This window comes from Triticum urartu, chromosome 4A, assembly GCF_056163025.1.
Source record: "Triticum urartu cultivar PI428250 chromosome 4A, HENAU_Tu73, whole genome shotgun sequence".
Taxonomy (NCBI): Eukaryota; Viridiplantae; Streptophyta; class Magnoliopsida; order Poales; family Poaceae; genus Triticum; species Triticum urartu.
In genome coordinates, this window is record NC_141876.1 from 225,573,025 (window position 1) to 225,600,183 (window position 27,159).

Below are 27,159 nucleotides of genomic sequence, written 5' to 3' on the forward strand. Positions count from 1 at the left end.
TCTGCGCTTGGCTTAGTACAAAGGGTTACATGCGCATCGGCAAGGCTTCTACAAAAGGGTGACTGCCGAGGCAGCGCCCGACAGTCGCGCCTTATGGGTAGAACTTGCGAAGATGCTCAACATTCCATCAGTTTTGCATTTGAATGCCATCTTCGGTCTTCAGACGGACCACGCCAGGTCTGGTGCCTCATACTACCCGTTAAGGGCCTTCCCACTTTAGCGTCAACTTGTTGGTACCCTTGGTGGACTGAACACGCCTAAGACAATGTCACCTTCCTCAAGGCTCTGGGCATGGACCCTGTGGCTATCATAGCGGCGCAGGGCTTGCTGGTAGCATGCAGCACACACAGTAGCCTAGAGATGGTTCTCCTTCAGGAGCACGGTGTCGTCACGTCAGTGCTGGTCTTGCTCTACTTAATCGTAGGCAAATGCTCGAGGTGACCCGTATATGAGTTCCGTGGGGAGCACTGCTTCTACCCCATAGACTAGGGAGAAGGGAGTCTGGCCGGTAGCTCGATTTGGTGTCATATGGAGCGACCAAAAAACCACTGGTAGCTCATCGATCCATCGTCTATCACACTTTTGCAGCTTAACAAAAGTTCTTGTCTTGAGTCCATGCAGTACTTCCGCATTCATCCTCTCAGCTCGTCCATTGCTCCTGGGATGGGCAACAAAGGCGAATGAGACATTGCTTCCGAGGGCTTGAACATACTGCATGAAGGCGCGACTTGTGAATTGGGTGCCATTGTAAGTGATGCCTCTCGCGGGCACTCTGAAATGGCACACTAATCCCTTCAACAACTTGATAGCTGATTGCGCGGTCACCTTCCTCTTGGTCTCCACTTCCGGCCACTTTGTAAACTTGTCGATTGCAACGTAAAAGAATTCAAAGCCCCCGGTAGCACGGGGGAAGGGGCCCAGGATGCCGAGCCCCCAGACCGAAAATGTCCATGATAAAGGAATCGTCTAGAGAGCTTGAGCGGGTTGATGGATATTCTTGGAGTGGAACTAGCAGGCTTCACATCTGGTGACTAGCTTGACTGCATCTTGGAGGGCCGTGGGCCAGTAGAAACCTTGCCGAAAAACTTTTCCAACCAAGGCTCTCGATCCGATATGGGTGCCGCACACGCCTTTCTGTATCTCTACCAATAATTCCTTCCCCTCTTCTCGGCAAATGCACTACAATTTGACACTGTTAGGCCTCCTTCTGTACAATGTGTCATCAACGAACTAATACATACTAGCCCTCCGGGCTACTCTTTCAGCCTCTTCTTTCTCTTCGGGAAGTTCTCCAGTTTGGAGGTAGTGGATGATATGCTACGCCCAAGTTGGAGCTCGTGGCTCGACAACTAGGACTAGCGGCACCTCCTCACTCGTGGAAGCGCTTACCTCGATCACAACGACCTGTGGTCGTGCGGAATTGTGCAGCTCGCCAGGCGAAGTGGAGTTGCTCCCGGCAGCCTCCTTACTGGGGACCTATGGAGGCCTTGCTGGTAAAGGCTTGCTGGAGTCCAGCTTCCTCCTCTTCTTAGCCATCATCAATGGAGGACTGATAACCCACAAGTATAGGGGATTGCAACAATTTTCGAGGGTATACTATTCAACCCAAATTTATTGATTCGACACAAGGGGAGTCAAAGAATATTCTCAAGTATTAGCAGCTGAGTTGTCAGTTCAACCACACCTGAAAGACTTAATATCCGCAACAAAGTATTTAGTAGGAAAGCAGTATGGAAGTAACGGTAATGGTGGCAAAAGTAACAGTACGAGTTTTGTAGCAATCGTAACAGTGGCAATGGAAAAGTAACTTGGCAGAGATCAATATGAAACGAGCTCGTAGGCAATGGATTAATGATGGATAATTATGTCGGATGGCATTCATCATGCAACAATTATAACCTAGGGTGACACAGAACTAACTCCAATTCATCAATATAATGTAGGCATGTATTCCCAATATAGTCATACCTATTTATTGAAAAGAACTTTCATGACATCTTTTGTTCTACCCTCCCGTGGCAGCGGGGTCTTATTGGAAACTAAGGGATATTAGGGCCTCCTTTTAATAGAGAACTAGACCAAAGCATTAGCACTTAGTGAATACATGAACTCCTCAAACTACGGTCATCACCGGGAAGTGTCCCAACTATTGTCACTCCGGGGTTGCCGGATCATAACACGTAGTAGGTGACTATAACTTGCAAGATCGGATCAAGAACACAAATATATTCATGAAAACATAATAGGATCAGATCTGAAATCATGGCACTCGGGCCCTAGTGACAAGCATTAAGCATAGCAAAGTCATAGCAACATCAATCTTAGAAAATAGTGGATACTAGGGATCAAACCCTAACAAAACTAACTCGGTTACATGGTAAATCTCATCCAACCCATCACCGTCCAGCAAGCCTATGATGGAATTACTCACGCACGACGGTGAGAATCAGGAAATTGGTGATGGAGGAAGGTTGGTGATGATGATGGCGACGATTTCCCCTCTCCGGAGCCCCGAACATACTCCAGACCCGGCCTTTCGATGAAGAACAGGGGGTGACGGCGGCTCTGTATCGTAAAACACGATGAATCCTTCTCTCTGATTTTTTTCTCTCCCCGAACATGAATATATAGAGTTGGAGTTGAGGTCGGTGGAGCTTCGTGGGACCCACAAGCCAGGGGCGCGCCCCCTCCCTTGTGGACATCTAGTGGGTCCCCTTCAGTTGATTCCTTCACCAATATTTTTTATTAATTCCAAAAATATTCTTCGTGAAGTTTTGGGTCATTCCGAGAACTTTTATTTCTACACAAAAATAACACCATGGCAATTCTACTGAAAACGGCATCAGTCCAGGTTAGTTCCATTCAAATCATGCAAATTAGAGTCCAAAACAAGGGGAAAAGAGTTTGGAAAAGTAGATACGATGGAGACGTATCAACTCCCCCAAGCTTAACCCATTGCTTGTCCTCAAGCAATTCAGTTGAAAAACTGAAAGTGATAAAGAAAAACTTTTACAAACTCTGTTTGATCTTGTTGGTGCAAGTATCTAAAGCCAACATTCAAGTTTTTAGCAAAGATCATGAACTAACCATATTCACAATAACATTTAGGTCTCACATTTGCTCATATCAATGGCATAATCAACTAGCAAGCAATAATAATAAATCTCGGATGACAACACTTATTCAAAACAATCATGATATGATATAACAAAATGGTATCTCGCTAGCCCTTTCTAAGACCGCAAAACATAAATGCAGAGCACCCCTGAAGATCAAGGACTGACTAGACATTGTAATTCATGGTAAAAGAAATCCAGTCACAGTCATACTCAATATCAATTAATAACAATGCATAAAATGACAGTGGTGCTCTCTAACTAGTGTTTTTATAAGAGGATGATGACTCGGCAATAAAAGTAAATAGATAGGCCCTTCGTAGAGGGAACCATGGATTTGCAGAGGTGCCAGAGCTCGAGTTTTTGAAATAGGGATAAATAATATTTTGAGCAGTATGCTTCCATTATCAAGATAACAACCAAGAGATCTCGGTATCTTCCATACTAGATACATTATAGGTGGTTCCCAAACAGAATGGTAAAGTTTATACTCCCCCACCACCAACAAGCACACTCCACGGTTGGTCTGAAACAACGGGTACCATCCAACTAACAACAGCCCTAGGGGAGTTTTGTTTGCAATTATATTTTGCTTTGATTCGAGCACAGAACTGGGCATCCCGATTACCATCCATTTTCTCATGAATGATGAGCGGAGTCCACTCATCGTGAGAATAAGCCACCTAGCATGGAAGATACTGACAGCCCCTAGTCGCCACATGAGCAATTCGAGTATACAAAACAGATTACCATTTGAAGGTTTAGAGTTTGGCACATGCAAATTTACATGGAATGATAGGTAAATACCACATATAGGTAGATATGGTGGGCTCATATGGAACAACTTTGGGTTTATGGAAGTGGATGCACAAGCAGTATTCCCGCTTAGTACAAGTGAAGGCTAGCAAGAGATTGAGGAGCGACCAACTAGAGAGTGACAACAGTCACTACTGCAGGATGTTGCTAACACGACACAACGATCAGAGACCCTTTGATGAAACTGTGTGCGATGCATTAATCGCAAACGGTGATGTAAAAACCGTCAAAAAGTTGCAAAATGTTTGCAATGAAGGATGCATCAAACACTGTTCAGATTTTAGTTGTGTGTGCGATGTGGGGCATACGGTTCAGTTCAATTAACTATTTGCGATGTGGCAGAACAAAAGAAACAGGAAGCCAGATGAAGGCGTGATAACCCACAAGTATAGGGGATCGCAACAGTTTTCGAGGGTAGAGTATTCAACCCAAATTTATTGATTCGACACAAGGGGAGCCAACGAATATTCTCAAGTATTAGCAGCTGAGTTGTCAATTCAACCACACCTCGAAACATAATATCTGCAGCAAAGTATTTAGTAGAAAAGTAATATGATAGTAGTGGTAATGGTAGCAAAAGGTAATGATAACAAAAGTAATGTTTTTGGTATTTTGTAGTGATTGTAACAATAGCAACGGAAAAGTAAATAAGCGGAGAACAATGTATAGAAAGCTCGTAGGCAATGGATCGGTGATAGAGAATTATGCCGGATGTGGTTCATCATGTAACAGTCATAACCTAGGGTGACACAGAACTAGTTCCAATTCATCAATGTAATGTAGGCATGTATTCCGAATATAGTCATACGTGCTTATGGAAAAGAACTTGCATGGCATCTTTTGTCCTATCCTCCCGTGGCAGCGGGGTCCTAGCGGAAACTAAGGGATATTAAGGCCTCCTTTTAATAGAGTACCGGACCAAAGCATTAACACATAGTGAATACATGAACTCCTCAAACTACGGTCATCACCGGGAGTGGTCCCGATTCTTGTCAGTTCGGGGTTGCCGGATCATAACACATAGTAGGTGACTATAGACTTGCAAGATAGGATCAAGAACTCACATATATTCATGAAAACACAATAGGTTCAGATCTGAAATCATGGCACTCGGGCCCTAGTGACAAGCATTAAGCATAGCAAAGTCATAGCAACATCAATCTCAGAACATAGTGGATACTAGGGATCAAACCCTAACAAAACTAAGTCGATTGCATGATAAATCTCATCCGACCCATCACCGTCCAGCAAGCCTACGATGGAATTACTCACGCACGGCGGTGAGCATCATGAAATTGGTGATGGAGGATGGTTGATGATGACGATCGCGACGGATACCCCTCTCGGGAGCCCCGAACGGACTCTAGATCAGCCCTCCCAAGAGGTTTTAGGGCTTTGCCGGCGACTCCGTATCGTAAAAAGCGATGAATCCTTCTCCTTGATTTTTTTCTCCCCGAAAGTGAATATATAGAGTTGGAGTTGAGGTCGGAGGAGCTCCAGGGGGCCATGAGGTAGGGGGCGCGCCCAGGGGGCAGGCGCGCCCCCACCCTCGTGGCTAGGGTGTGGGGCCCCTGGTCTTGATCTTTTGCCAGTATTTTTTATTATTTCCAAAAATAGTCTCCGTAAAGTTTCGGGTCATTTCGAGAACTTTTGTTTCTGCACATAGATAACACCATGGCAATTCTGCTGAAAACAACGTCAGTCCGGGTTAGTTTCATTCAAATCATGCAAGTTAGAGTCCAAAACAAGGGCAAAAGTGTTTGGAAAAGTAGATACAACGGAGACGTATCAACTCCCCCAAGCTTAAACCTTTGCTTGTCCTCAAGCAATTCAGTTGATAAACTGAAAGTGATAAAGAAAAACTTTTAGAAACTCTGTTTGCTCTTGTTGTTGTAAATATGTAAAGCCAGCATTCAAGTTTTCAGCAAAGATTATAGACTAACCATATTCACAATAACGCATAGGTATCATGTTTACTCATATCAATGGCATAATCAACTAGCGAGAAATAATAATAAATCTCGGATGACAACACTTTCTCAAAACAATCATAATATGATATAACAAGATGGTATCTCGCTAGCCCTTTTTGAGACCGCAAAACATAAATGCAGAGCACCTTTAAAGATCAAGGTCTGACTAGACATTGTAATTCATGGTAAAAGAGATCCAGTCAAGTCATACTCAATGTAAACTAACAGTAATGAATGCAAATGACAGTGGTTCTCTCCAACTGGTGCTTTTTAATAAGAGGATGATGACTCAACATAAAAGTAAATAGATAGGCCCTTCGCAGAGGGAAGCATGGATTTGTAGAGGTGCCAGAGCCCGGTTTTAAAGTACAGATAAATAATATTTTGAGCGGTATACTTTCATTGTCAACATAACAACCAAGAGATGGCGATATCTTCCATGCTACACACATTATAGGCGGTTCCCAAACAGAATGGTAAAGTTTATAGTCCCCCTCCACCAACAAGCATCAATCCATGGATTGCTCGAAACAACGAGTGCCTCCAACTAACAACAGTCCCGGGGGAGTTTTCTTTGCCATTATTTTGATTTGATTTGCACAAAGCATGGGACTGGGCATCCCGGTGACCAACCATTTTCTCGTGAGTGAGGAGCGGAGTCCACTCCTCTTTAGAATAACCCGCCTAACATGGAAGATACGGACAACCCTAGTTGATACATGAGCTATTCGAGCATACAAAATAGGATATTTATTTGAAGGTTTAGAGTTTGGCACATACAAATTTACTTGGAACGGCTGGTAGATACCGTATATAGGTAGGTATGGTGGACTCATATGGAACAACTTTGGGGCTTATGGGATTGGATGCACAAGCAGTATTCCCGCTTAGTACAAGTGAAGGCTAGCAAAAGACTGGGAAGCGACCAACTAGAGAGCGACAACAGTCATGAACATGCATTAAAATTAATCAACACCGAATGCAAGCATGAGTAGGATATAATGCACCATGAACATAAATATCGTAGAGGCTATGTTGATTTTGTTTCAACTACATGCGTGAACATGTGCCAAGTCAAGCCACTCGAATCGTTCAAAAGAGCATACCACCCTATCATACCACATCACAACCATTTTAATAGCATGTTGGCATGCAGGGTAAACCATTATAAGCTCCTTGCTAATTAAGCATGGCATAAGAAACTACGATCTCTAATTGTCATGGCATAAGAAACTAGGCTAAATCAGGAACGATGAACTAATCATATTTACAAAAACAAGAGAGGTCGAGTTCATACCATCTTTTCTCATCTCAGTCAGTCCATCATATATCGTCATAATTGTCTTTCACTTGCACGGCCGAACGATGTGGATAATAATAATAGTGCACGTGCATTGGACTAAGCTGGAATCTGCAAGCATTCAATAAACAGGAGAAGACAAGGCAATATGGGCTCTTTTGTCAGATCAACAATAATGCATATAGGAGCCACTTCAACAATTTAATTATGGTCTTCTCCTATCGACTCCCAAAGAAAGGAAAAGAAATAAAACTATTTACATGGGAAAGCTCCCAACAAGCAAAAGAAGAACATGAAATCTTTCTGGGTTTTCTTTTGAATTACTACTACAAGCATAGAAATTAAAACTAGCTAAAAGCTACAACTAATTTTTTTTGGTTTTTCTTAAGGTTTATTAAACACACAAGAAGAAAGCATAAAAAGGAAATAAACTAGCATGGATATTATAATGAAAAAGTATGAGCACCGAAATCTAGCAATGAGTGTGTGAACATGAATGTAATGTCGGTGAGAAATACATACTCCCCCAAGCTTAGGCTTTTGGCCTAAGTTGGTCTAATGCCACGGATGGCCTGGCGGATATCCAAAGTTGTAGTTGGGGTCGTACTGAGATGCAGCAATCATTGCATTGTGGGCTGCATCTTGGAGGCGAGCTATCTCAGCTCTCCTCTTATACTCTTCTGCCTCCTCTCTGGTTATAGAATATCTCCATTTTGCCTCCTCACAAAGGAACTAGTGAGATAGTGGTACTGACGACATTTTTCTTCCTCGAAGCTCACAAGATCAATGTTACGCAAATATGCATTAAATTCTTCCTTGATTCCCGCTCGATCCATAAAGTCCTCTGAAGGCCATTCACAGGGACCCAAGCTTCTCTGGGCCTTCGGGAATTTTTGACTGGAGGTTGGTAAGTAGCCTTGGTAAACGCTCTGTGTTTGTCGGACTGAATTATCCGATTAACTAGGAGATAACCGATGGCAAGGATCATGATGGCAGCGCGGTTTCGTTCATTAGGAAAAACTGTGTGTACACAGCGTACCATGCGTCTCTACATGCACCATACCCTGATATGTGCCGCCACGCTCTGCAGCCCAAAGTAGGAGAGAGGGTCGCAAGTATCAGACTTTGACCTGCTGGCTGGAGTTTCCCCCGTCAGGCACCCATCTGGTTCAAGCCATCATCCAATCTCCACAACTTAATAAATAGTAACGTCTAACTCAGCCAGTTAGTTAGATGCGTACACTTGGTGTAGTAGGATCTTTATTTAGTTTGATGCATACACTTGTTCTTTTTTGGTAGCCCTTTTGTAATGATGGTTGATGTTTAGTTTGGAAGAGAGAGCTGCGTCTTCACTCTTATGGCCTGCTTACTGCTTCTGTTGCACCCCCAGCCCTGGTTGTTGCTACTGCTGTTTTCAATGTACAATCAGTAGTATATATCGTCTGTTGGTTGAATAAATGTGTTGTTAGAACGACAAACACAATGTTTTGGAAGTCGCTGCACGGTTCGATCCTTTAGTGCCCCGTACCGTACGTAGCGCATACTATTTTCGTATGGAACACATTTTCCACTTGTGGATAACATGCAGCCCACTGATGAAGGCCCAATAGAGAAGCCCATAATTAACTGGAAGGGAGGCTCTCACATGAATCCGGCCCAGGTACATGCTCATGATCCCCTAAACATAAATAAGTAAAAAAATAATAAATAAAGCTAAACGCTCATGCACCAGTTCTTTAAATTCACGATTTAACAGGAGGATATTATTTCCTATGATAGTGTCGTTACATTCAGTCAATATTATTCTTCGGCAAAGATAGCGACCAGTCTTCTTTCTCCCAGCATTTTCTTCCTGCAACCAGCGGACCCATGCAAATCATAGTCAACATCGTAAATAGATCCCGTCCATTTTTATTTTTCAATAAGAATGTCCAACCCAGCCCAACACATTGGTGACATCACTTTATCCTCCGCCTTGGTGCGCTCGCCGCGGCGCCGCCGTTCGGCCCTGTCAACATATTTTTTTCAAAACGGTCCCTGTTAGCATAGTGAATTGGTTGAGGACTGTAGTTGTGAGTATGATAGTACGGACCCACCAGGTCCACTCCCGAACACAAGCAAGCGCCTCTTTTACTACTCAGATGAACCCCTCATTTTTTTACTCTAATCCATCCTGCTGATATCTGGGACCCACATCATTTTCAACATATAGCCAATTAACGACAGAATTGCACACCTTTGTTTAGTAGTAATTCAGAGGAGCAGGCTATAAACTAGGTTGTGCGGTCTCTGTGGCCCGTCTAACAACATGACTTCTACCTCTTGAGCACTGCGTTAGTTTTCCCTTGAAGAGGAAAGGGTGATGCAGCAGAGCAGCGTAAGTATTTCCCTCAGTTTTTTAGAACAAAGGTATCAATCTAGTAGGAGGCCACGCACGAGTCCCTCGCACCTACACAAACAAATAAACTCCTCGCAACCAACGTGATAAAGGGGTTGTCAATCCCTTCCCAGTCACCTACGAGAGTGATATCTGATAGATATGATAAGATAATATTTTTGGTATTTTTATGATAAAGAGAAATAAAGATGCAAGTAAAACAAATGGCAAAGGAAATAACGAAGTATTGGAAGATTAATATGATGGAAAATAGACCCAGGGGCCATAGGTTTCACTAGAGGCTTCTCTCGAGAGCATAAGTATTATGGTGGGTAAACAAATTACTGTTGAGCAATTGATAGAATTGAGCATAGTTATGAGAATATCTAGGTATGATCATGTATATAGGCATCACGTCCAAGACAAGTAGACCGACTCCTGCCTGCATCTACTACTATTACTCCACACATCGACCGCTATCCAGCATGCATCTAGAGTATTAAGTTCAAGAGAACAGAGTAACTCTTTAAGCAAGATGACATGATGTAGAGGGATAAACTCATGCAATATGATATAAACCCCATCTTGTTATCCTCGATGGCAACAATACAATACGTGCCTTGCTGCCCCTACTGTCACTGGGAAAGGACACCGCAAGATTGAACCCAAAGCTAAGCACTTCTCCCATTGCAAGAAAGATCAATCTAGTAGGCCAAACCAAACTGATAATTCGAAGAGACTTGCAAACATAACCAATCCTACATAAAAGAATTCAGAGAAGATTCAAATATAGTTCATAGATAAACTTGATCATAAACCCACAAATCATCAGTCTCAACAAACACACCGCAAATGAAGATTACATCGAATAGATCTCCACAAGAGAGGGGGAGAACTTTGTATTGAGATCCAAAAAGAGAGAAGAAGCCATCTAGCTAATAACTATGGAAACGTAGGTCTGAAGTAAACTACTCACACTTCATCGGAGAGGCTATGGTGTTGATGTAAAAGCACTCCGTGATTGATACCCCTTCTGGCGGAGCTCTGGAAAAGGCCCCAAGATGGGATCTCGTGGATACAGAAAGTTACGGTGGTGGAATTAGGGTTTTGGCTCCGTATCTGGTAGTTTGGGGGTACGTAGGTATATATAGGAGGAAGGAGTACGTCAGTGGAGCAACATGGGCCCCACGAGGGTGGAGGGCGCGCCGGGGGGGAGCGCGCCCCCCTACCTCGTGCCTTCCTGGTTGATTGCTTGACGTAGGGTCCAAGTCCTCTGGATCATGTTCGTTCCGAAAATCACGTTCCCGAAGGTTTCATTCCGTTTGGACTCCGTTTGATATTCCTTTTCTGTGGAACTCTGAAATAGGCAAAAAACAATAATTCTGGGCTGGGCCTCCGGTTAATTGGTTAGTCCCAAAATAATATAAAAGTGTATAATAAAGCCCAATAATGTCTAAAACAGGATATAATATAGCATGGAACGATCAAAAATTATAGATACATTGGAGACGTATCACGCATCCCCAAGCTTAATTCTTGCTCGTCCTCGAGTAGGTAAATGATAAAAACAGAATTTTTGATGTGGAATGCTACTTGGCATAATTTCAATGTAATTCTCTTAATTGTGTTATGAATATTCAGATCCGAAAGATTCAAGACAAAAGTTCAATATTGACATAGAAATAATAATACTTCAAGCATACTAACTAAGCAATTATGTCTCTTCAAAATAACATGGCCAAAGAAAGTTATCCCTACAAAATCATATAGTCTGGCTATGCTCCATCTTCACCACACAAATGTTGGGGAACGTAGTAATTTCAAAAAAAATCCTACGCACACGCAAGATCATGGTGATGCATAGCAACGAGAGGGGAGATAGTTGTCCACGTACCCTTGTAGACCGAAAGCGGAAACATTAGCACAACGCGGTTGATATAGTCGTACGTCTTCACGATCCGACCGATCAAGTACTGAACGTACGGCACCTCCGAGTTCAGCACACGTTCAGCCCGATGACGTCCCTCGAACTCCGATCCAGCCAAGTGTTGAGGGAGAGTTTCGTCAGCACGACGGCGTGGTGACGATGTTGATGTTCTACCGACGCAGGGCTTCACCTAAGCACCTCTACAGTATTATCAAGGTGGACTATGGTGGAGGGGGCACCGCACACGGCTAAGAGATCAATGATCATTTTTTGTGTCTATGGGGTGCCCCCTTGCCCCCGTATATAAAGGAGCAAGGGGGGGTGCGGCCGGCCATAGGAGGAGGCGCGCAGGAGGAGTCCGGGAGTAGGACTCCCCTCCTTTTTCCTAGTTGGATTAGGACTTGGGGGGGAAGAGGAGAGAGGGGAAAGGAAAGGGGGGGCCCCCGCTCCTTGTCCAATTCGGACTTGGGGGGGGGGGGAGGGGCGCGCGGCTGCCCCTTGGCCGCCTCTCCTCTCCACTTGGGCCCATAAGGTCCAATAGCCTCCGGGGGGTTCCGGTAACCCCTCCGGTACTCCGGTAAAATCACTATTTCACCCGGAACACTTCCAATATCCAAACATAGGCTTCCAATATATCAATCTTCATGTCTCCACCATTTAAAGACTCCTCGTCATGTCCGTGATCACATCCGGGACTCCGAACAACCTTAGGTACATCAAAACACATAAACTCATAATAAAACTGTCATCGTAACGTTAAGCGTGCGGACCCTACGGGTTCGAGAACTATGTAGACATGACCGAGACACATCTCCGGTTAATAACCAATAGCGGAACCTGGATTCTCATATTGGCTCCTACATATTCTACGAAGATCCTTATCGGTCATACCGCATAACAACATACGTTGTTCCCTTTGTCATCGTTATGTTTACTTGCCCGAGATTCGATCGTCGGTATCTCAATACCTAGTTCAATCTCGTTACTAGCAAGTCTCATTACTCATTCCGTAATACATCATCCCGCGACTAACTCATTAGTTGCAATGCTTGCAAGGCTTAAGTGATGTGCATTACCGAGAGGGCCCAGAGATACCTCTCCGACAATCGGAGTGACAAATCCAAATCTCGAATACACCAACCCAACAAGTACCTTCGGAGACACCTGTAGAGCACCTTTATAATCACCCAGTTATGTTGTGACATTTGGTAGCACACAAAGTGTTCCTCTGGTAAACGGGAGTTGCATAATCTCATAGTCATAGGAACATGTATAAGTCATGAATAAAGCAATAGCAACATACTAAACGATCGTGTGCTAAGCTAACGGAATGGGTCATGTCAATCACATCATTCTCCTAATGATGTGATCCTATTAATCAAATGACAACTCATGTCTATGGTTAGGAAACTTAACCATTTTTATCAATGAGCTAGTCAAGTAGAGGCATACTAGTGACACTCTGTTTGTTTATGTATTCACACATGTATTATGTTTTCGGTTAATACAATTCTATCATGAATAATAAATATTTATCATGATATAAGGAAATAAATAATAACTTTATTATTGCCTCTAGGGCATATTTCCTTTAGTCTCCCACTTGCACTAGAGTCAATAATCTAGATTACACAATAATGATTCTAACACCCATGGAGCCTTGGTGCTGATCATGTTTTGCTCATGGAAGAGGCTTAGTCAGCGGGTCTGCAACATTCAGATCCGTTTGTATCTTGCAAATTTCTATGTCTCCCACCTGGACTAGATCCCGGATGGATTTTAAGCGTCTCTTGATGTGCTTGGTTCTCTTGTGAAATCTGGATTCCTTCGCCAAGGCAATCGCACCAGTATTGTCACAAAAGATTTTCATTGGACCCGATGCACTAGGTATGACACCTAGATCGGATATGAACTCCTTCATCAAGACTCCTTCATTTGCTGCTTCCGAAGCATCTATGTACTTCGCTTCACATGTAGATCCCGCCACGACGCTTTGTTTAGAACTGCACCAACTGACTGCTCCTCCGTTCAATGTAAACACGTATCCGGTTTGTGATTTAGAATCGTCCGGATCAGTGTTAAAGCTTGCATCAACGTAACCATTTACGATGAGCTCTTTGTCACCTCCATAAATGAGAAACACATCCTTAGTCCTTTTCAGGTACTTCAGGATGTTCTTGACCACTGTCCAGTGATCCACTCCAAGATTACTTTGGTACCTCCCTGCTAGACTTATAGCAAGGCACACATCAGGTCTGGTACACAACATTGCATACATGATAGAGCCTATGGCTGAAGCATAGGGAACATCTTTCATTTTCTCTCTATCTTCTGCAGTGGTCGGGCATTGAGTCTTACTCAACTTCACACCTTGTAACACAGGCAAGAACCCTTTGTTTGCTTGATCCATTTTGAACTTCTTCAAAACTTTGTCAAGGTATGTGCTTTGTGAAAGTCCAATTAAGCGTCTTGATCTATATCTATAGATCTTAATGCCCAATATGTAAGCAGCTTCACCGAGGTCTGTCATTGTAAAACTCTTATTCAAGTATCCCTTTATGCTATCTAGAAATTCTATATCATTTCCAATCAACAATATGTCATCCACATATAATATCAGAAATGCTACAGAGCTCCCACTCACTTTCTTGTAAATACAGGCTTCTCCAGAAGTCTGTATAAAACGAAATGCTTTGATCACACTATCAAAGCGTTTATTCCAACCCCGAGAGGCTTGCACCAATCCATAAATGGATTGCTGGAGCTTGCACACTTTGTTAGCTCCCTTTGGATCGACAAAACCTTCCGGTTGCATCATATACAACTCTTCTTCCAGAAATCCATTCAAGAATGCAGTTTTGACATCCATCTACCATATTTCATAATCATAAAACGCGGCAATTGCTAACATGATTTGGACAGACTTAAGCATCGCTACGGGTGAGAAGGTCTGATCATAGTCAATCCCTTGAACTTGTCAAAAACATTTTGCAACAAGTCGAGCTTTGTAGACAGTAACATTACCGTCAGCGTCAGTCTTCTTCTTGAAGATCCATTTATTCTCAATTGCTTGCTGATCATCGGACAAGTCCACCAAAGTCCACACTTTGTTCTCATACATGGATCCCATCTCAGATTTCATGGCTTCAAGCCATTTTGCGGAATCTGGGCTCACCATCGCTTCTTCATAGTTCGTAGGTTCATCATGATCTAGTAGCATGACTTCCAGAACAGGATTACCGTACCACTCTGGTGCGGATCTTACTCTGGTTGATCTACGAGGATCAGTAGTAACTTGGTCTGAAGTTCCATGGTCATCATCATTAACTTCCTCACTAGTTGGTGTATGTGTTACAGAAACCGATTTCTGTGATGTACTACTTTCCAATAAGGGAGCAGGTACAGTTACCTCATCAAGTTATCTTTCCTCCCACTCACTTCTTTCGAGAGAAACTCCTTCTCTAGAAAGGATCCATTCTTATCAACGAATGTCTTGCCTTCGGATCTGTGATAGAAGGTGTACCCAACAGTCTCCTTTGGGTATCCTATGAAGACACATTTCTCTGATTTGGGTTCGAGCTTATCAGGTTGAAGCTTTTTCACATAAGCATCGCAGCCCCAAACTTTCAGAAACGACAACTTTGGTTTCTTGCCAAACCACAGTTCGTAAGGCGTTGTCTCAACGGATTTCGATGGTGCCCTATTTAATGTGAATGCGGCCGTCTCTAAAGCATAACCCCAAAACGATAGCGGTAAATCTATAAGAGACATCATAGATCTCACCATATCTAGTAAAGTACGATTACGATGTTCGGACACACCATTACGCTGTGGTGTTCCGGGTGGCGTGAGTTGCGAAACTATTCCGCATTGTTTCAAATGTAGACCAAACTCGTAACTCAAATATTCTCCTCCACAATCAGATCGTAGAAACTTTATTTTCTTGTTACGATGATTTTCAACTTCACTCTGAAATTCTTTGAACTTTTCAAATGTTTCAGACTTATGCTTCATCAAGTAGATATACCCATATTTGCTTAAATCATCTGTGAAGGTGAGAAAATAACGATATCCACCATGAGCCTCAACATTCATCGGACCACATACATCTGTATGTATGATTTCCAACAAATCTGTTGCTATCTCCATAGTTCCGGAGAACGGCATTTTAGTCATCTTTCCCATGAGGCACGGTTCGCAAGTACCAAGTGATTCATAATCAAGTGGTTCCAAAAGTCCATCAGTATGGAGTTTCTTCATGCGCTTTATACCGATATGACCTAAATGGCAGTGCCACAAATAAGTTGCACTATCATTATCAACTCTGCATCTTTTGGCTTCAACATTATGAATATGTGTATCACTACTATCGAGATTCATCAAAAATAGACCACTCTTCAAGGGTGCATGACCATAAAAGATATTACTCATATAAATAGAACAATGCAGGATCGAAAGTATGTCTAGAGGGGGGGTGATTAGACTACTTGACCAAATAAAAATCTAGCCTTTTCCCAATTTTAGTTCTTGGCAGATTTTAGCTATCTTAGTACAAGTCAAGCAATCTCCACACAATTCAAGCAAGCATGCAAAAGAGTATATGAGCAGCGAAAAGTAAAGCATGCAACTTGCAAGAATGTAAAGGGAAGGGTTTGGAGGATTCAAACGCAATTGGAGACACGGATGTTTTTGTCGTGGTTCCGATAGGTGGTGCTATCATACATCCACGTTGATGGAGACTTCAACCCACGGAGGGTAACGGTTGCGCGAGTCCACGGAGGGCTCCACCCATGAAGGGTCCACGAAGAAGCAACCTTGTCTATTCCATCACGGCCGTCGCCCACGAAGGACTTGCCTCACTAGCGGTAGATCTTCACGAAGAAGGCGATCTCCTTGCCCTTACAAACTCCTTGGTTCAACTCCACAATCTTGTCGGAGGCTCCCAAGTGACACCTAGCCAATCTAGGAGACACCACTCTCCAAGAAGTAACACATGGTGTGTTGATGATGAACTCCTTGCTCTTGTGCTTCAAATGATAGTCTCCCCAACACTCAACTCTCTCTCACAGGATTTGGATTTGGTGGAAAGAAGATTTGAGTGGAAAGCAACTTGGGGAAGGCTAGAGATCAAGATTCATATGGTTGGAATGGAATATCTTGACCTCAACACAAGTGTAGGTGGTTCTCTCTCAGAAAATGTGTATTGGAAGTGTACGTATGTTCTGATGGCTCTCTCCACGAATGAAGAGTGGGTGGAGGGGTATATATAGCCTCCACACAAAATCTAACCGTTACACACAATTTTCCAAACTCGGTGGGACTGAATGGTTAAACTCGGTCGGACCGATTCAGCAAACCTAGTGACCGTTAGGATTTTCGGTGGGACTGAGATGCAACTCGTAGGACCGATATGGTTAGGGTTAGGGCATAACGTAATCTCGGTGTGACCGATTACACAAACTCGGTAGGACGGATTTTGGTAATAAGCTAACCAGAGAGTTGGTCAGGTAAACTCGGTGGGACCGATTCGCTCATCTCGGTGAGACCGAAATGTTACATAAGGGAAATAGAAAGTTTACATTGCAATCTCGGTGGGACCGATCGCTCATCTCGGTAAGACCGAAACGTTACGAAGGGAAACAGAGAGATTACAATCCCATCTCGGTGAGACCGAGATCCCTATCGGTGAGACCGATTTGCCTAGGGTTTGTGGCAGTGGCTATGACATTTGAAACTCGGTGGCGCCGGATAGAAAGAATCGGTGGGGCCGAGTTTGACTTTTGGTTTAGGTCATATGTGGATGTGGGAAGGTAGTTGAGGATTTTGGAGCATATCATTAAGCATTTTGAGCAAGCAAGTCATTAAGCAACACCTCATCCCTCCTTGATAGTATTGGCTTTTCCTATAGACTCAATGTGATCTTGGATCACTAAAATATAAAATGTAGAGTCTTGAGCTTCAAGCTTGAGCCAAACTTTTTGTCCTTAGAATTTTGAGGGATCCACTTTCCTCATCCATGCCATGCCATTCATTGAGCTTTTCCTGAAATATTAATCTTGGAATAATGTTAGCTCAATGAGCTATATGTTGTTAGGAATTACCAAAACCACCCAGGGATAGTTGCACTTTCAATCTCCCCCTTTTTGGTAATTGATGACAACATATAGATCAAAGCTTCGACAAATGATAATAAGAGTGAAAGATATTGTCGCTTTGAGAAGTATGTGAAAAGCAAGAGCTCCCCCTAAATTTGTGCATATCTTAATATTTGCTTTCGACTGCAAATGCACAATGAGTTAGGATCATGGGTTACTCTTCCATGTCACATACATCTTGGTGGAGCGCTCAAAATAATAATGATTGAATACATGCACTCATCACCAAGCAAAGTGAATGATCATATAAGGATAAGTAAGATAATATCATCTAACAAGCATAAGTGTAGCTTATGATCAACCACATGATCATCAATGTCTCACAGATAATAGCATAGTATCTCAAGCAATCAAAAGACAAACAAAGTTCAACCAAGAAGACAAGAGAGAACAAAAGCAAACTCTCTCTCTCTCTCTCTCGAAGCCTATGATCTATACATTTTTCTCCCCCTTTGGCAACAAGTTACCAAAAAGTTCATAGAAAATGCATAGCACTAAAACGTCTCTCAGGCTTGGTCTTCAGGTGGTGGTGTCCGGAGAACTCCAAGAACGAAGGCTTCAGTCGAAGTAGATGGAGCTGATGGAGTAGGTGCTGGAGCTGGTGGCACTGAAGCTGTAGCTGGTGCAGATGAAGTGGCTCTGGTGTCTGTTACTGGCACTGCAGTTGATCTCTGAGCTCGAGGCACTCTGGCAAATGCATCAATGGTTGTTTTCCCTTCCTCTCCTGCATATCATCTTGTAGCTGCTCCACAACTGACTGAATCTCAGTTACTTTGACATCTAAATCATAGAATTTTTGCTCCATGATTCTTTCCAAGCTCTTCTGGTTTTGAGTCAGGGTGGCCAACCCCTTCTCAATCCTCAGAGTTGATGCTAACAAATAACCAAGCTGGTCCTGCTTGCTTTTCAAAAAGTACTCAGATGCCTCCTCTTGAGTTGGCATCTTGGCAGCCTTCTCTTTCTTTGCTTTCTCCTTCTTCTCTTGAGCTTGTACTGATGATGGTTCATTCTCATTCATCACAACTTGATTGTCCTTGAAGTCTGGGTAGATAGGCAAGTGTTCCTTATCCAATAGGTATGTGCCTGTGCCCATCTTTGAGTTTATCAACTCCTGGATTTGTGGGGCATATCCACAACTTCTTTTCTGGTCTGCTGCAGTCCTCTTGATAGTCTCAACTATAAGGCTCATGACCTTGAACTTCTGTGGCACATCAAATATATGTAGCAAGTTAATTGCATGGCCTCTGATCATTCTTTGATCACCAGACTTGGGCAAGAGAGTATGCCTAAGGATCCAATTGGTTGTAGGAAGCCCTGACAGCAAGTGTTTTACTGTCCCAAACTGGTGAGTCTCAAGATCATCTTCAGGAATCTCCTTGTACATGTTTGCCATAGAGTTGTGATCCATCTTCTTCTTGGCATAGACATCCAAGTCATCTTCTTCTTCCTTAGGAGCATTGATCGGATTTTCCCATTCCTCAATAGTTGAGTGGTACCTTGTATGATGAGGACATCAATACCATTGCTACATCCACATCCCCTACTGTTACATATACTGGACCAATTACTAGAGCTCGCGCACGCCAATTAAATTACCAGGTACTTTCGTTTCTTGGTAATGATTCTAATGTTCATGAGAATATGATGCTGCCTAAATTGGATACATTTGTTTTGCTTACAAATGAAGGGCCTAGCTTGGAGAAGGATGAACATTGGAGCAAGAACACGCATGGAGTTGATGGCATGCGCAAGGGGATCAAGAACGGAGGTACAAGTGATGATTTTAGGACTTTGAAGCCACCATAAGGAGTGCATGAAGCCCTGGACGAAATATACAAGATGCCACTTCATAATATTCGTCCATAGGCTATTCTAGGTGCTGTGTCACCTTATTATTGGGCCAGGCCCATGTAATTTCGAAATACTTAAGTATATGCTATTTTTAGAGTCCGTATGTGTGGGGAAACAAGAGTTAGGGTTGGTTTCGGACCCCACCCTCAAGGGCCACGAAATTCCCCCCTCTTCCTCCATATGTACAGCCCTTAGGGCGTCGTTTAGACTTTGGGTTTTGTTTAGATTAAAAGTTCGCCATAGCTGCAACTTCGCGTACTTCGTTTGTGTTCAACGACCAGACCAAGGCGTCACAGAACCCGACCTTGATCAATAAAGCTTTCATCTTATATTCGCAATATCCAGATTGCAATCTCAGTTTCTTGCTTGTTCTTCGTTTGCTTGCAGGAAACAGACCCTTGTGGTCAGGTTGATCGTGCTCCGGCGTGGTCAATAACCCTCAGAAGTTGGTTTAGCAATTGCTAAGGCGCGATGTCTCGCACGTTCATAGTCGGATCGTCAAGGTCTACTCCCACAGAAAACGATAGCCACCATCTCATCGAAACATCGGGACACCTTTGCCTCTATCAAGTGGTATCAGATTTCCAGGTTGCTCGGTGAGATTTTACAGTTTTTCGTAGATTAGATCGAGTCTGTTCTTCATACCTACAGTCCACGAAAAAGCCACAAAAAATTAGGGTTAGTTCATCATATCCGAACCAATCTGAGCCTTTGCATAATCTTTTTAGGGTTTTGCTTTGTTGAATTTGCGGTTGCATCGTCGTGTCAAGTTGCTGGTCTTAGAGTCTAGTCTTTTAGAGTTTCGAGTTCTGGTCATAAGTTGTCACGCCGCCACCGCACCATTATCATCGCCTTGCCATCTACCACCATTGCTTATCCGCCACCGCTCTGAATCCGTATCCATATACCACCACCAATCCGTATCCATATACCACCACCAATCTGTATCCATATACCACCACCGCTACCATATACCACCACCGCTGCCATATACCACAACCATATATCCACCACCAATCCGAGTTCTTCTCATATTAGGTTTGTTCTTGAGATCAATCTAAATTCCAATTCGTGTTTCCTTGCCTGCGTAGGTCTCGGAAAAAAATTTGAAGACCCCCGGGCAGTTTTTAGGCCAAAATTTCGGCGACCAAAAATATTTTTCCCTATCCTATTTTTAGGCTTTTCTGAGTCTTTTGAGCCACGTGCCATCATAGTGATTTTTTGTCGCACTTTTTCATCGTCGCTGCCTTGATTTCCGGAAAAAAAAAAGTCAAAAAAAAATTTCGTGCCCATCCTATTAGTTTGACGAGGGAAGAGTTTTGAGACACTCGCCATTATAGTGATTTTTCGCAAAAAAAGAGCGCAAAAAAAGGAGCGCAAAAAAGAGCGAAAAAAAGTTCCAGACTGTGCTTTTCCCTTGTTTACGTGCAGCGCCGTGATTTTGTTAGTGTTCTAGGCTCGCGTCTCTAGCACGGTCTAGCCTAGGACCAGCACAGTACCGTCGTTGAGCGTTTATTCAACTTTGCATCTCTGAATTGATTATTGCTGACCCTTTTTGCTACCATACTATAAGCCTTCCCAGCTCCACATACATCTACGTCGTGCGTTTGACTCTCCCTGGCAATCGCTCTATCCAAGCTTTTGAGAGTTTTGACTACAACGGTTGCCGATCACCGCCTGCTGCTGGGTAAGAACTGGTAAGAATTTGAGATTTGCTTGACGGATTTGTGACACCCGCCACCACCACCACTTGTTAGTAGTCTGTAGGATCATATTCTTGTGTGTTTCTATTGCTGCTAACCATGCCAGGATCACAAGACGACGAGACTGACTGGGAGAACCAGACGAACAAGGAGCTTCATGATAAGTTTCAGCAAATGATGAGTGGACAGGTGCAAGATGTGCTAAACAGATTTGAAGAGGCCATGGAGAAGATAGATGGCATGGAGAATACGTTTGAAACAAAGCTCGATAACAAGTTTGCTGAATTGCTTTCGCGTTTTCCACCACCACCACCGGCTGCTCCTGCCTCACCTCTGCAACAACAGCAACAACACCGACTACCTCCACGTCGGGAAACAGCCCTCCGCCGAGCGAGCCGTGTCCCTCTTCAGCCTGGCCAAACTGCTGGTGCTGCTGTTGATACTTCTGTGGCTCCTACTGCTGATGTGGAGGAGGATGATTATGTGGGAGATTACGAGGATGAGGTTGATCAAAATCATAACTACGTGCCACCACCAGCACAGCAACCACCAGGTCGTCCACATGCAAATAATGGCAATGGTAGGGCTCACCCTCAGGTACGAGATCATGACCATCTCCCTAAACTAAAATTGAATATTCCACCATTTGAGGCTAGATATGTTCCTGATATATATCTTACTTGGGAGTTAGAAACTGAACAACAATTTACATGTTTACAATATCCCGAGGAGAGACGTGTTCCTGCTGCTATTTGTGCATTCACTAGTTTTGCATGTGTTTGGTGGTCTGAGCATTGTAGATTATATCCTATTCCAGCTACTTGGGCTGCTTTGAAAACTTCTATGCGTACTCATTGGGTTCCACCATATTATCAACGTGAATTACTTCAAAAATTGCAGCGCTTAAGACAGGGAAAAAATCTGTAGAAGAATATTATCAGGAATTACAAACTGGCATGATTAGATGTGGTATTGTTGAGGAGAATGATGCTATGCTTGCACGTTTTATGGGTGGATTAAATAGAGAGATTCAGACCATTCTAGAGTATAAGGAGTATACTAATATCACTCATTTATTCGATCTTGCTTGTAAAGCTGAATGTGAAGTGCAGGATCGACAGGCATTGGCGCGGACTGACTTTTCTGCAGGTTGACCTTCATCATGGACACCACGTGCATCATCTACTTCCACATGTTCTGCTACACCGGCACCTCCGTCGGCTGCCACCTCCAACCGTGATACAATAAAGCAGGCACAATCACCACTATCTGCCAAGAGCACACCTTCTGGGCCTGCAAAGAGCTCTTCTTCATCCATGGCATCAACAGGGCAAACACATGATATTATTTGTCGACGTTGCAAGGGTGGAGGTCATTATGCGAGAGAATGCCCATCTAAGCGTGTGATGATTGTTACTGAGGATGGTGGGTATGAGTCCGCTAGTGACTATGATGAGGAGACTTTGGCTCTTATTACACGTGACGAACACGGTGGAGACAATTCTGATCATGAGATGCAATACATGGCTCCTGAATATGCTGACAGGTATGAATGTTTAGTTGCTCAACGTGTTTTGAGTGTGCAGGTTACACAAGCTGAGCAAAATCAGAGGCATAATTTATTCCATACAAAGGGAGTTGTGAAGGAATGTTCTGTTCGCGTGATCATAGATGGAGGGAGTTGCAACAACTTGGCTAGCATGGAGATGGTGGAGAAGCTATCTCTCACCACAAGACCACATCCACATCCTTACAACATCCAATGGTTCAACAACAGCGGCAAGGTTAAGGTAACACGTACTGTTCATGTGCATTTTAGTATCTCTACATATGCTGATTATGTTGATTGTGATGTGGTACCTATGCAAGCATGTAACTTATTACTTGGTAGACCATGGCAATTTGATAAAAATTCTGTACACCATGGTAGAAACAATCAGTATACTCTTGTTCATAATGATAAAAATATTACTTTGCTTCCTATGACTCCTGATTCCATTTTGAAAGATGATATTAATAGAGCTAATAAAGCAAAACAGGAGACAAATAAGAGTGAAAATCAGATTGTGGCAAAAGAATTTGAGCACCAAATGAAGCCTAATAATAAACCATCTACTGTTGTTTCTGAAATTAAATTGAAAAGTGCATGTTTACTTGCCAACAAATCTGATACTGACGAGTTAGATTTTAGCAAATCTGTTTTCTATGCTTTCGTGTGCAAAGAGGCATTATTTTCATTCGAGGACGTGCCCTCCTCTTTGCCCCCTGCTGTCACTAACATTTTGCAGGAGTTCGCTGACGTCTTTCCACAAGACGTGCCACCGGGATTACCACCTATTCGAGGGATTGAGCATCAAATTGACCTTTATTCCCGGTGCTTCGCTACCCAACCGTGCACCATACCATACCAATCCAGAGGAGACGAAGGACATTATGCGTCAAGTACAGGAACTTCTCGACAAAGGTTATATACGCGAATCTCTTAGTCCTTGTGCTGTTCCTATTATACTAGTGCCTAAAAAGGATGGTACATCGCGTATGTGCGTTGATTGTAGAGGCATTAATAATATTACTATTCGTTATCGTCATCCTATTCCTAGGCTTGATGATATGCTTGATGAATTGAGTGGCTCTACAATATTCTCCAAAGTTGATTTGCGTAGTGGATACCATCAAATTCGTATGAAATTGGGAGATGAATGGAAAACAGCATTTAAAACTAAGTTTGGTTTATATGAGTGGTTAGTCATGCCTTTTGGGTTAACTAATGCACCTAGTACTTTTATGAGACTAATGAACAAAGTTTTACGTGCTTTCATTGGACGATTTGTGGTAGTCTATTTTGATGATATACTGATTTATAGCAAATCTTTGGAAGCACATTTGGAACATTTACGTGCTATTTTTATCGCTCTACGTAATGCACGTTTGTTTGGTAACCTTGGGAAGTGCACCTTTTGCACCGACCGAGTATCTTTTCTTGGCTATGTTGTTACTCCACAGGGAATTGAAGTTGATAAAGCCAAGATTGAAGCTATTGAGAGTTGGCCGCAGCCCAAAACGGTCACACAAGTGAGGAGTTTCCTTGGCCTCACTGGTTTCTATAGGCGTTTTGTGAGAGATTTCAGCACCATTGTTGCACCTCTCAACGAGCTTAGAAAGAAGGATGTGCCTTTTGTTTGGGGTACCGCACAGGAAGAAGCCTTCACGGTATTGAAAGATAAGTTGACACATGCTCTTTTACTCCAACTTCTTGATTTTAATAAGACTTTTGAGCTTGAATGTGATGCTAGTGGAATTGGATTAGGAGGTGTGTTATTACAAGATGGCAAACCTGTTGCATACTTTTTTGAAAAATTGAGTGGGCCTAGTCTGAACTATTCTACTTATGATAAAGAATTATATGCTCTTGTTCAGACTTTAGAAACATGGCAACATTATTTATGGCCCAAAGAATTTGTTATACATTCTGATCATGAATCTTGAAACACATTAAAAGTCAAGCAAAACTGAACCGTAGACATGCTAAATGGGTTGAATTCATTGAGACTTTCCCTTATGTCATTAAACACAAGAAGGGTAAAGAAAATGTTATTGCTGATGCATTGTCTCGTCGTTATACTATGCTTTCACAACTTGGCTTTAAAATATTTGGTTTGGAGACCATCAAAGATCAATATTTGCATGATGGTGAATTTAAAGATGTATTGCAGAATTGTAAAGAAGGTAGAACATGGAACAAGTTCGTTGTTAATGATGGATTTGTGTTTCGTTCTAACAAGCTATGCATTCCAGCTAGCTCCGTTCGTCTTTGGTTGTTGCAGGAGGCGCATGGAGGAGGATTAATGAGACACTTTGGTGTGAAGAACACGAAGGATATACTTGCTACACATTTCTTTTGGCCAAAGATGAGACGGGATGTTGAGCGTTTTGTTGCTCGCTGCACTACATGTCAAAAAGCTAAGTCATGACTCAATCCTCATGGTTTATATATGCCTTTGCCTGTACCTAGTGTTCCTTGGGTGGATATATCTATGGACTTTGTTTTAGGTTTACCTCGAACAAAGAAGGGGAGGGATAGCATATTTGTTGTCGTGGATAGATTCTCGAAAATGGCACACTTTATACCATGTCATAAAAGCGATGATGTTGTTAATGTTGCTGATTTGTTCTTTCGTGAAATTATTCGCTTGCATGGTGTGCCAAATAGTATTGTTTCATATCGTGATACTAAATTTCTTAGCCACTTTTGGAGATGTTTATGGGCTAAGTTGGGGACTAAACTGCTTTTTAGTACTACTTGTCACCCCCAAATTGATGGACAAACTGAAGTAGTCAACAGAACATTGTCTACTCTGCTTAGGGCTGTTTTGAAGCATAATAAGAAAATGTGGGAAGAATGCTTGCCTCATATTGAATTTTCTTATAATCGTTCATTGCATTCTACTACTAAGATGTGCCCTTTTGAAATTGTGTATGGTTTCCTACCTCGTGCACCTATTGATTTGTTGCCTCTTCCATCTTCGGAGAAGGTTAATTTTGATACAAAAGAACGTTCTGAATTGATTTTAAAAATGCATGAGTTAACTAAGGAAAACATTGAGCGTATGAACGCTAAATATAAACTTGCTGGAGATAAGGGTAGAAAACATGTTGTGTTTGCACCTGGAGATCTTATTTGGTTATATTTGCGTAAAGATATATTTCCTAATTTGCGCAAATCAAAGCTAATGCCACGTGCTGATGGTCCTTTTAAGGTGTTGTAGAAAATAAATGATAATGCATATAAACTTGAGCTACCTGCAGATTTTGGGGTTAGTCCCACTTTTAACATTGCAGATTTGAAGCCTTATTTGGGTGAGGAAGATGAGCTTCCGTCGAGGATGACTTCATTTCAAGAAGGGGAGGATGATGAGGACATCAATACCATTGTTACATCCACATCCCCTACTGTTACATATACTGGACCAATTACTAGAGCTCGCGCACGCCAATTAAATTACCAGGTACTTTTGTTTCTTGGTAATGATTTTAATGTTCATGAGAATATGATGCTGCCTAAATTGGATACATTTGTTTTGCTTACAAATGAAGGGCCTAGCTTGGAGAAGGATGAACATTGGAGCAAGAACACGCATGGAGTTGATGGCATGCGCAAGGGGATCAAGAACGGAGTTGCAAGTGATGATTTCAGGACTTTGAAGCCACCATAAGGAGTGCATGAAGCCTTGGACGAAATATACAAGATGCCACTTCATAATATTCGTCCATAGGCTATTCTAGGTGCTGCGTCACCTTATTATTGGGCCAGGCCCATGTAATTTCGAAATACTTAAGTATAGGCTATTTTTAGAGTCCGTATGTCTGGGGAAACAAGAGTTAGGGTTGGTTTCGGACCCCACCCTCAAGGGCCACGAAATTCCCCCCTCTTCCTCCATATATACAGCCCTTAGGGCGTCGTTTAGACTTTGGGTTTTTTTTAGATTAAAAGTTTGCCATAGCTGCAACTTCGCGTACTTCGTTTGTGTTCAACGACCAGACCAAGGCGTCACAGAACCCCACCTTGATCAATAAAGCTTTCATCTTATATTCGCAATATCCAGATTGCAATCTCAGTTTCTTGCTTGTTCTTCGTTTGCTTGCAGGAAACAGACCCTCGTGGTCAGGTTGATCGTGCTCCGGCGTGGTCAATAACCCTCAGAAGTTGGTTTAGCGATTGCTAAGGCGCGACGTCTCGCGCGTTCGTAGTCGGATCGTCAAGGTCGACTCCCACAGAAAACGATAGCCACCATCTCATCGAAACATCGGGACACCTTTGCCTCTATCATTGTACCTTCAGACATCCATACTATCCTGCCATCTGGATAGAAGTGTGCTGTGGAGTAGAATTGCAGTATGAGCTCTTCATTCCACTTTGTGAGCTTCTGCCCAACAAAGTCTG

The 27,159-nt window shown here is 42.8% G+C and overlaps 1 protein-coding gene across 1 annotated transcript in view; it reads right to left on the reverse strand.

Moving 5' to 3' along the window:
- Window positions 1-632: 632 nt before the first annotated feature.
- Window positions 633-27,159, reverse strand: part of LOC147975438 (uncharacterized) — a 34,355-nt gene continuing 7,828 nt past the window's right edge. Inside the window, exon 2 of the mRNA XM_087520423.1 lies at window positions 633-658. Within this exon, the coding sequence (XP_087376549.1) occupies window positions 633-658 (26 nt within the window). The remainder of the gene's footprint in view (window positions 659-27,159) is intronic.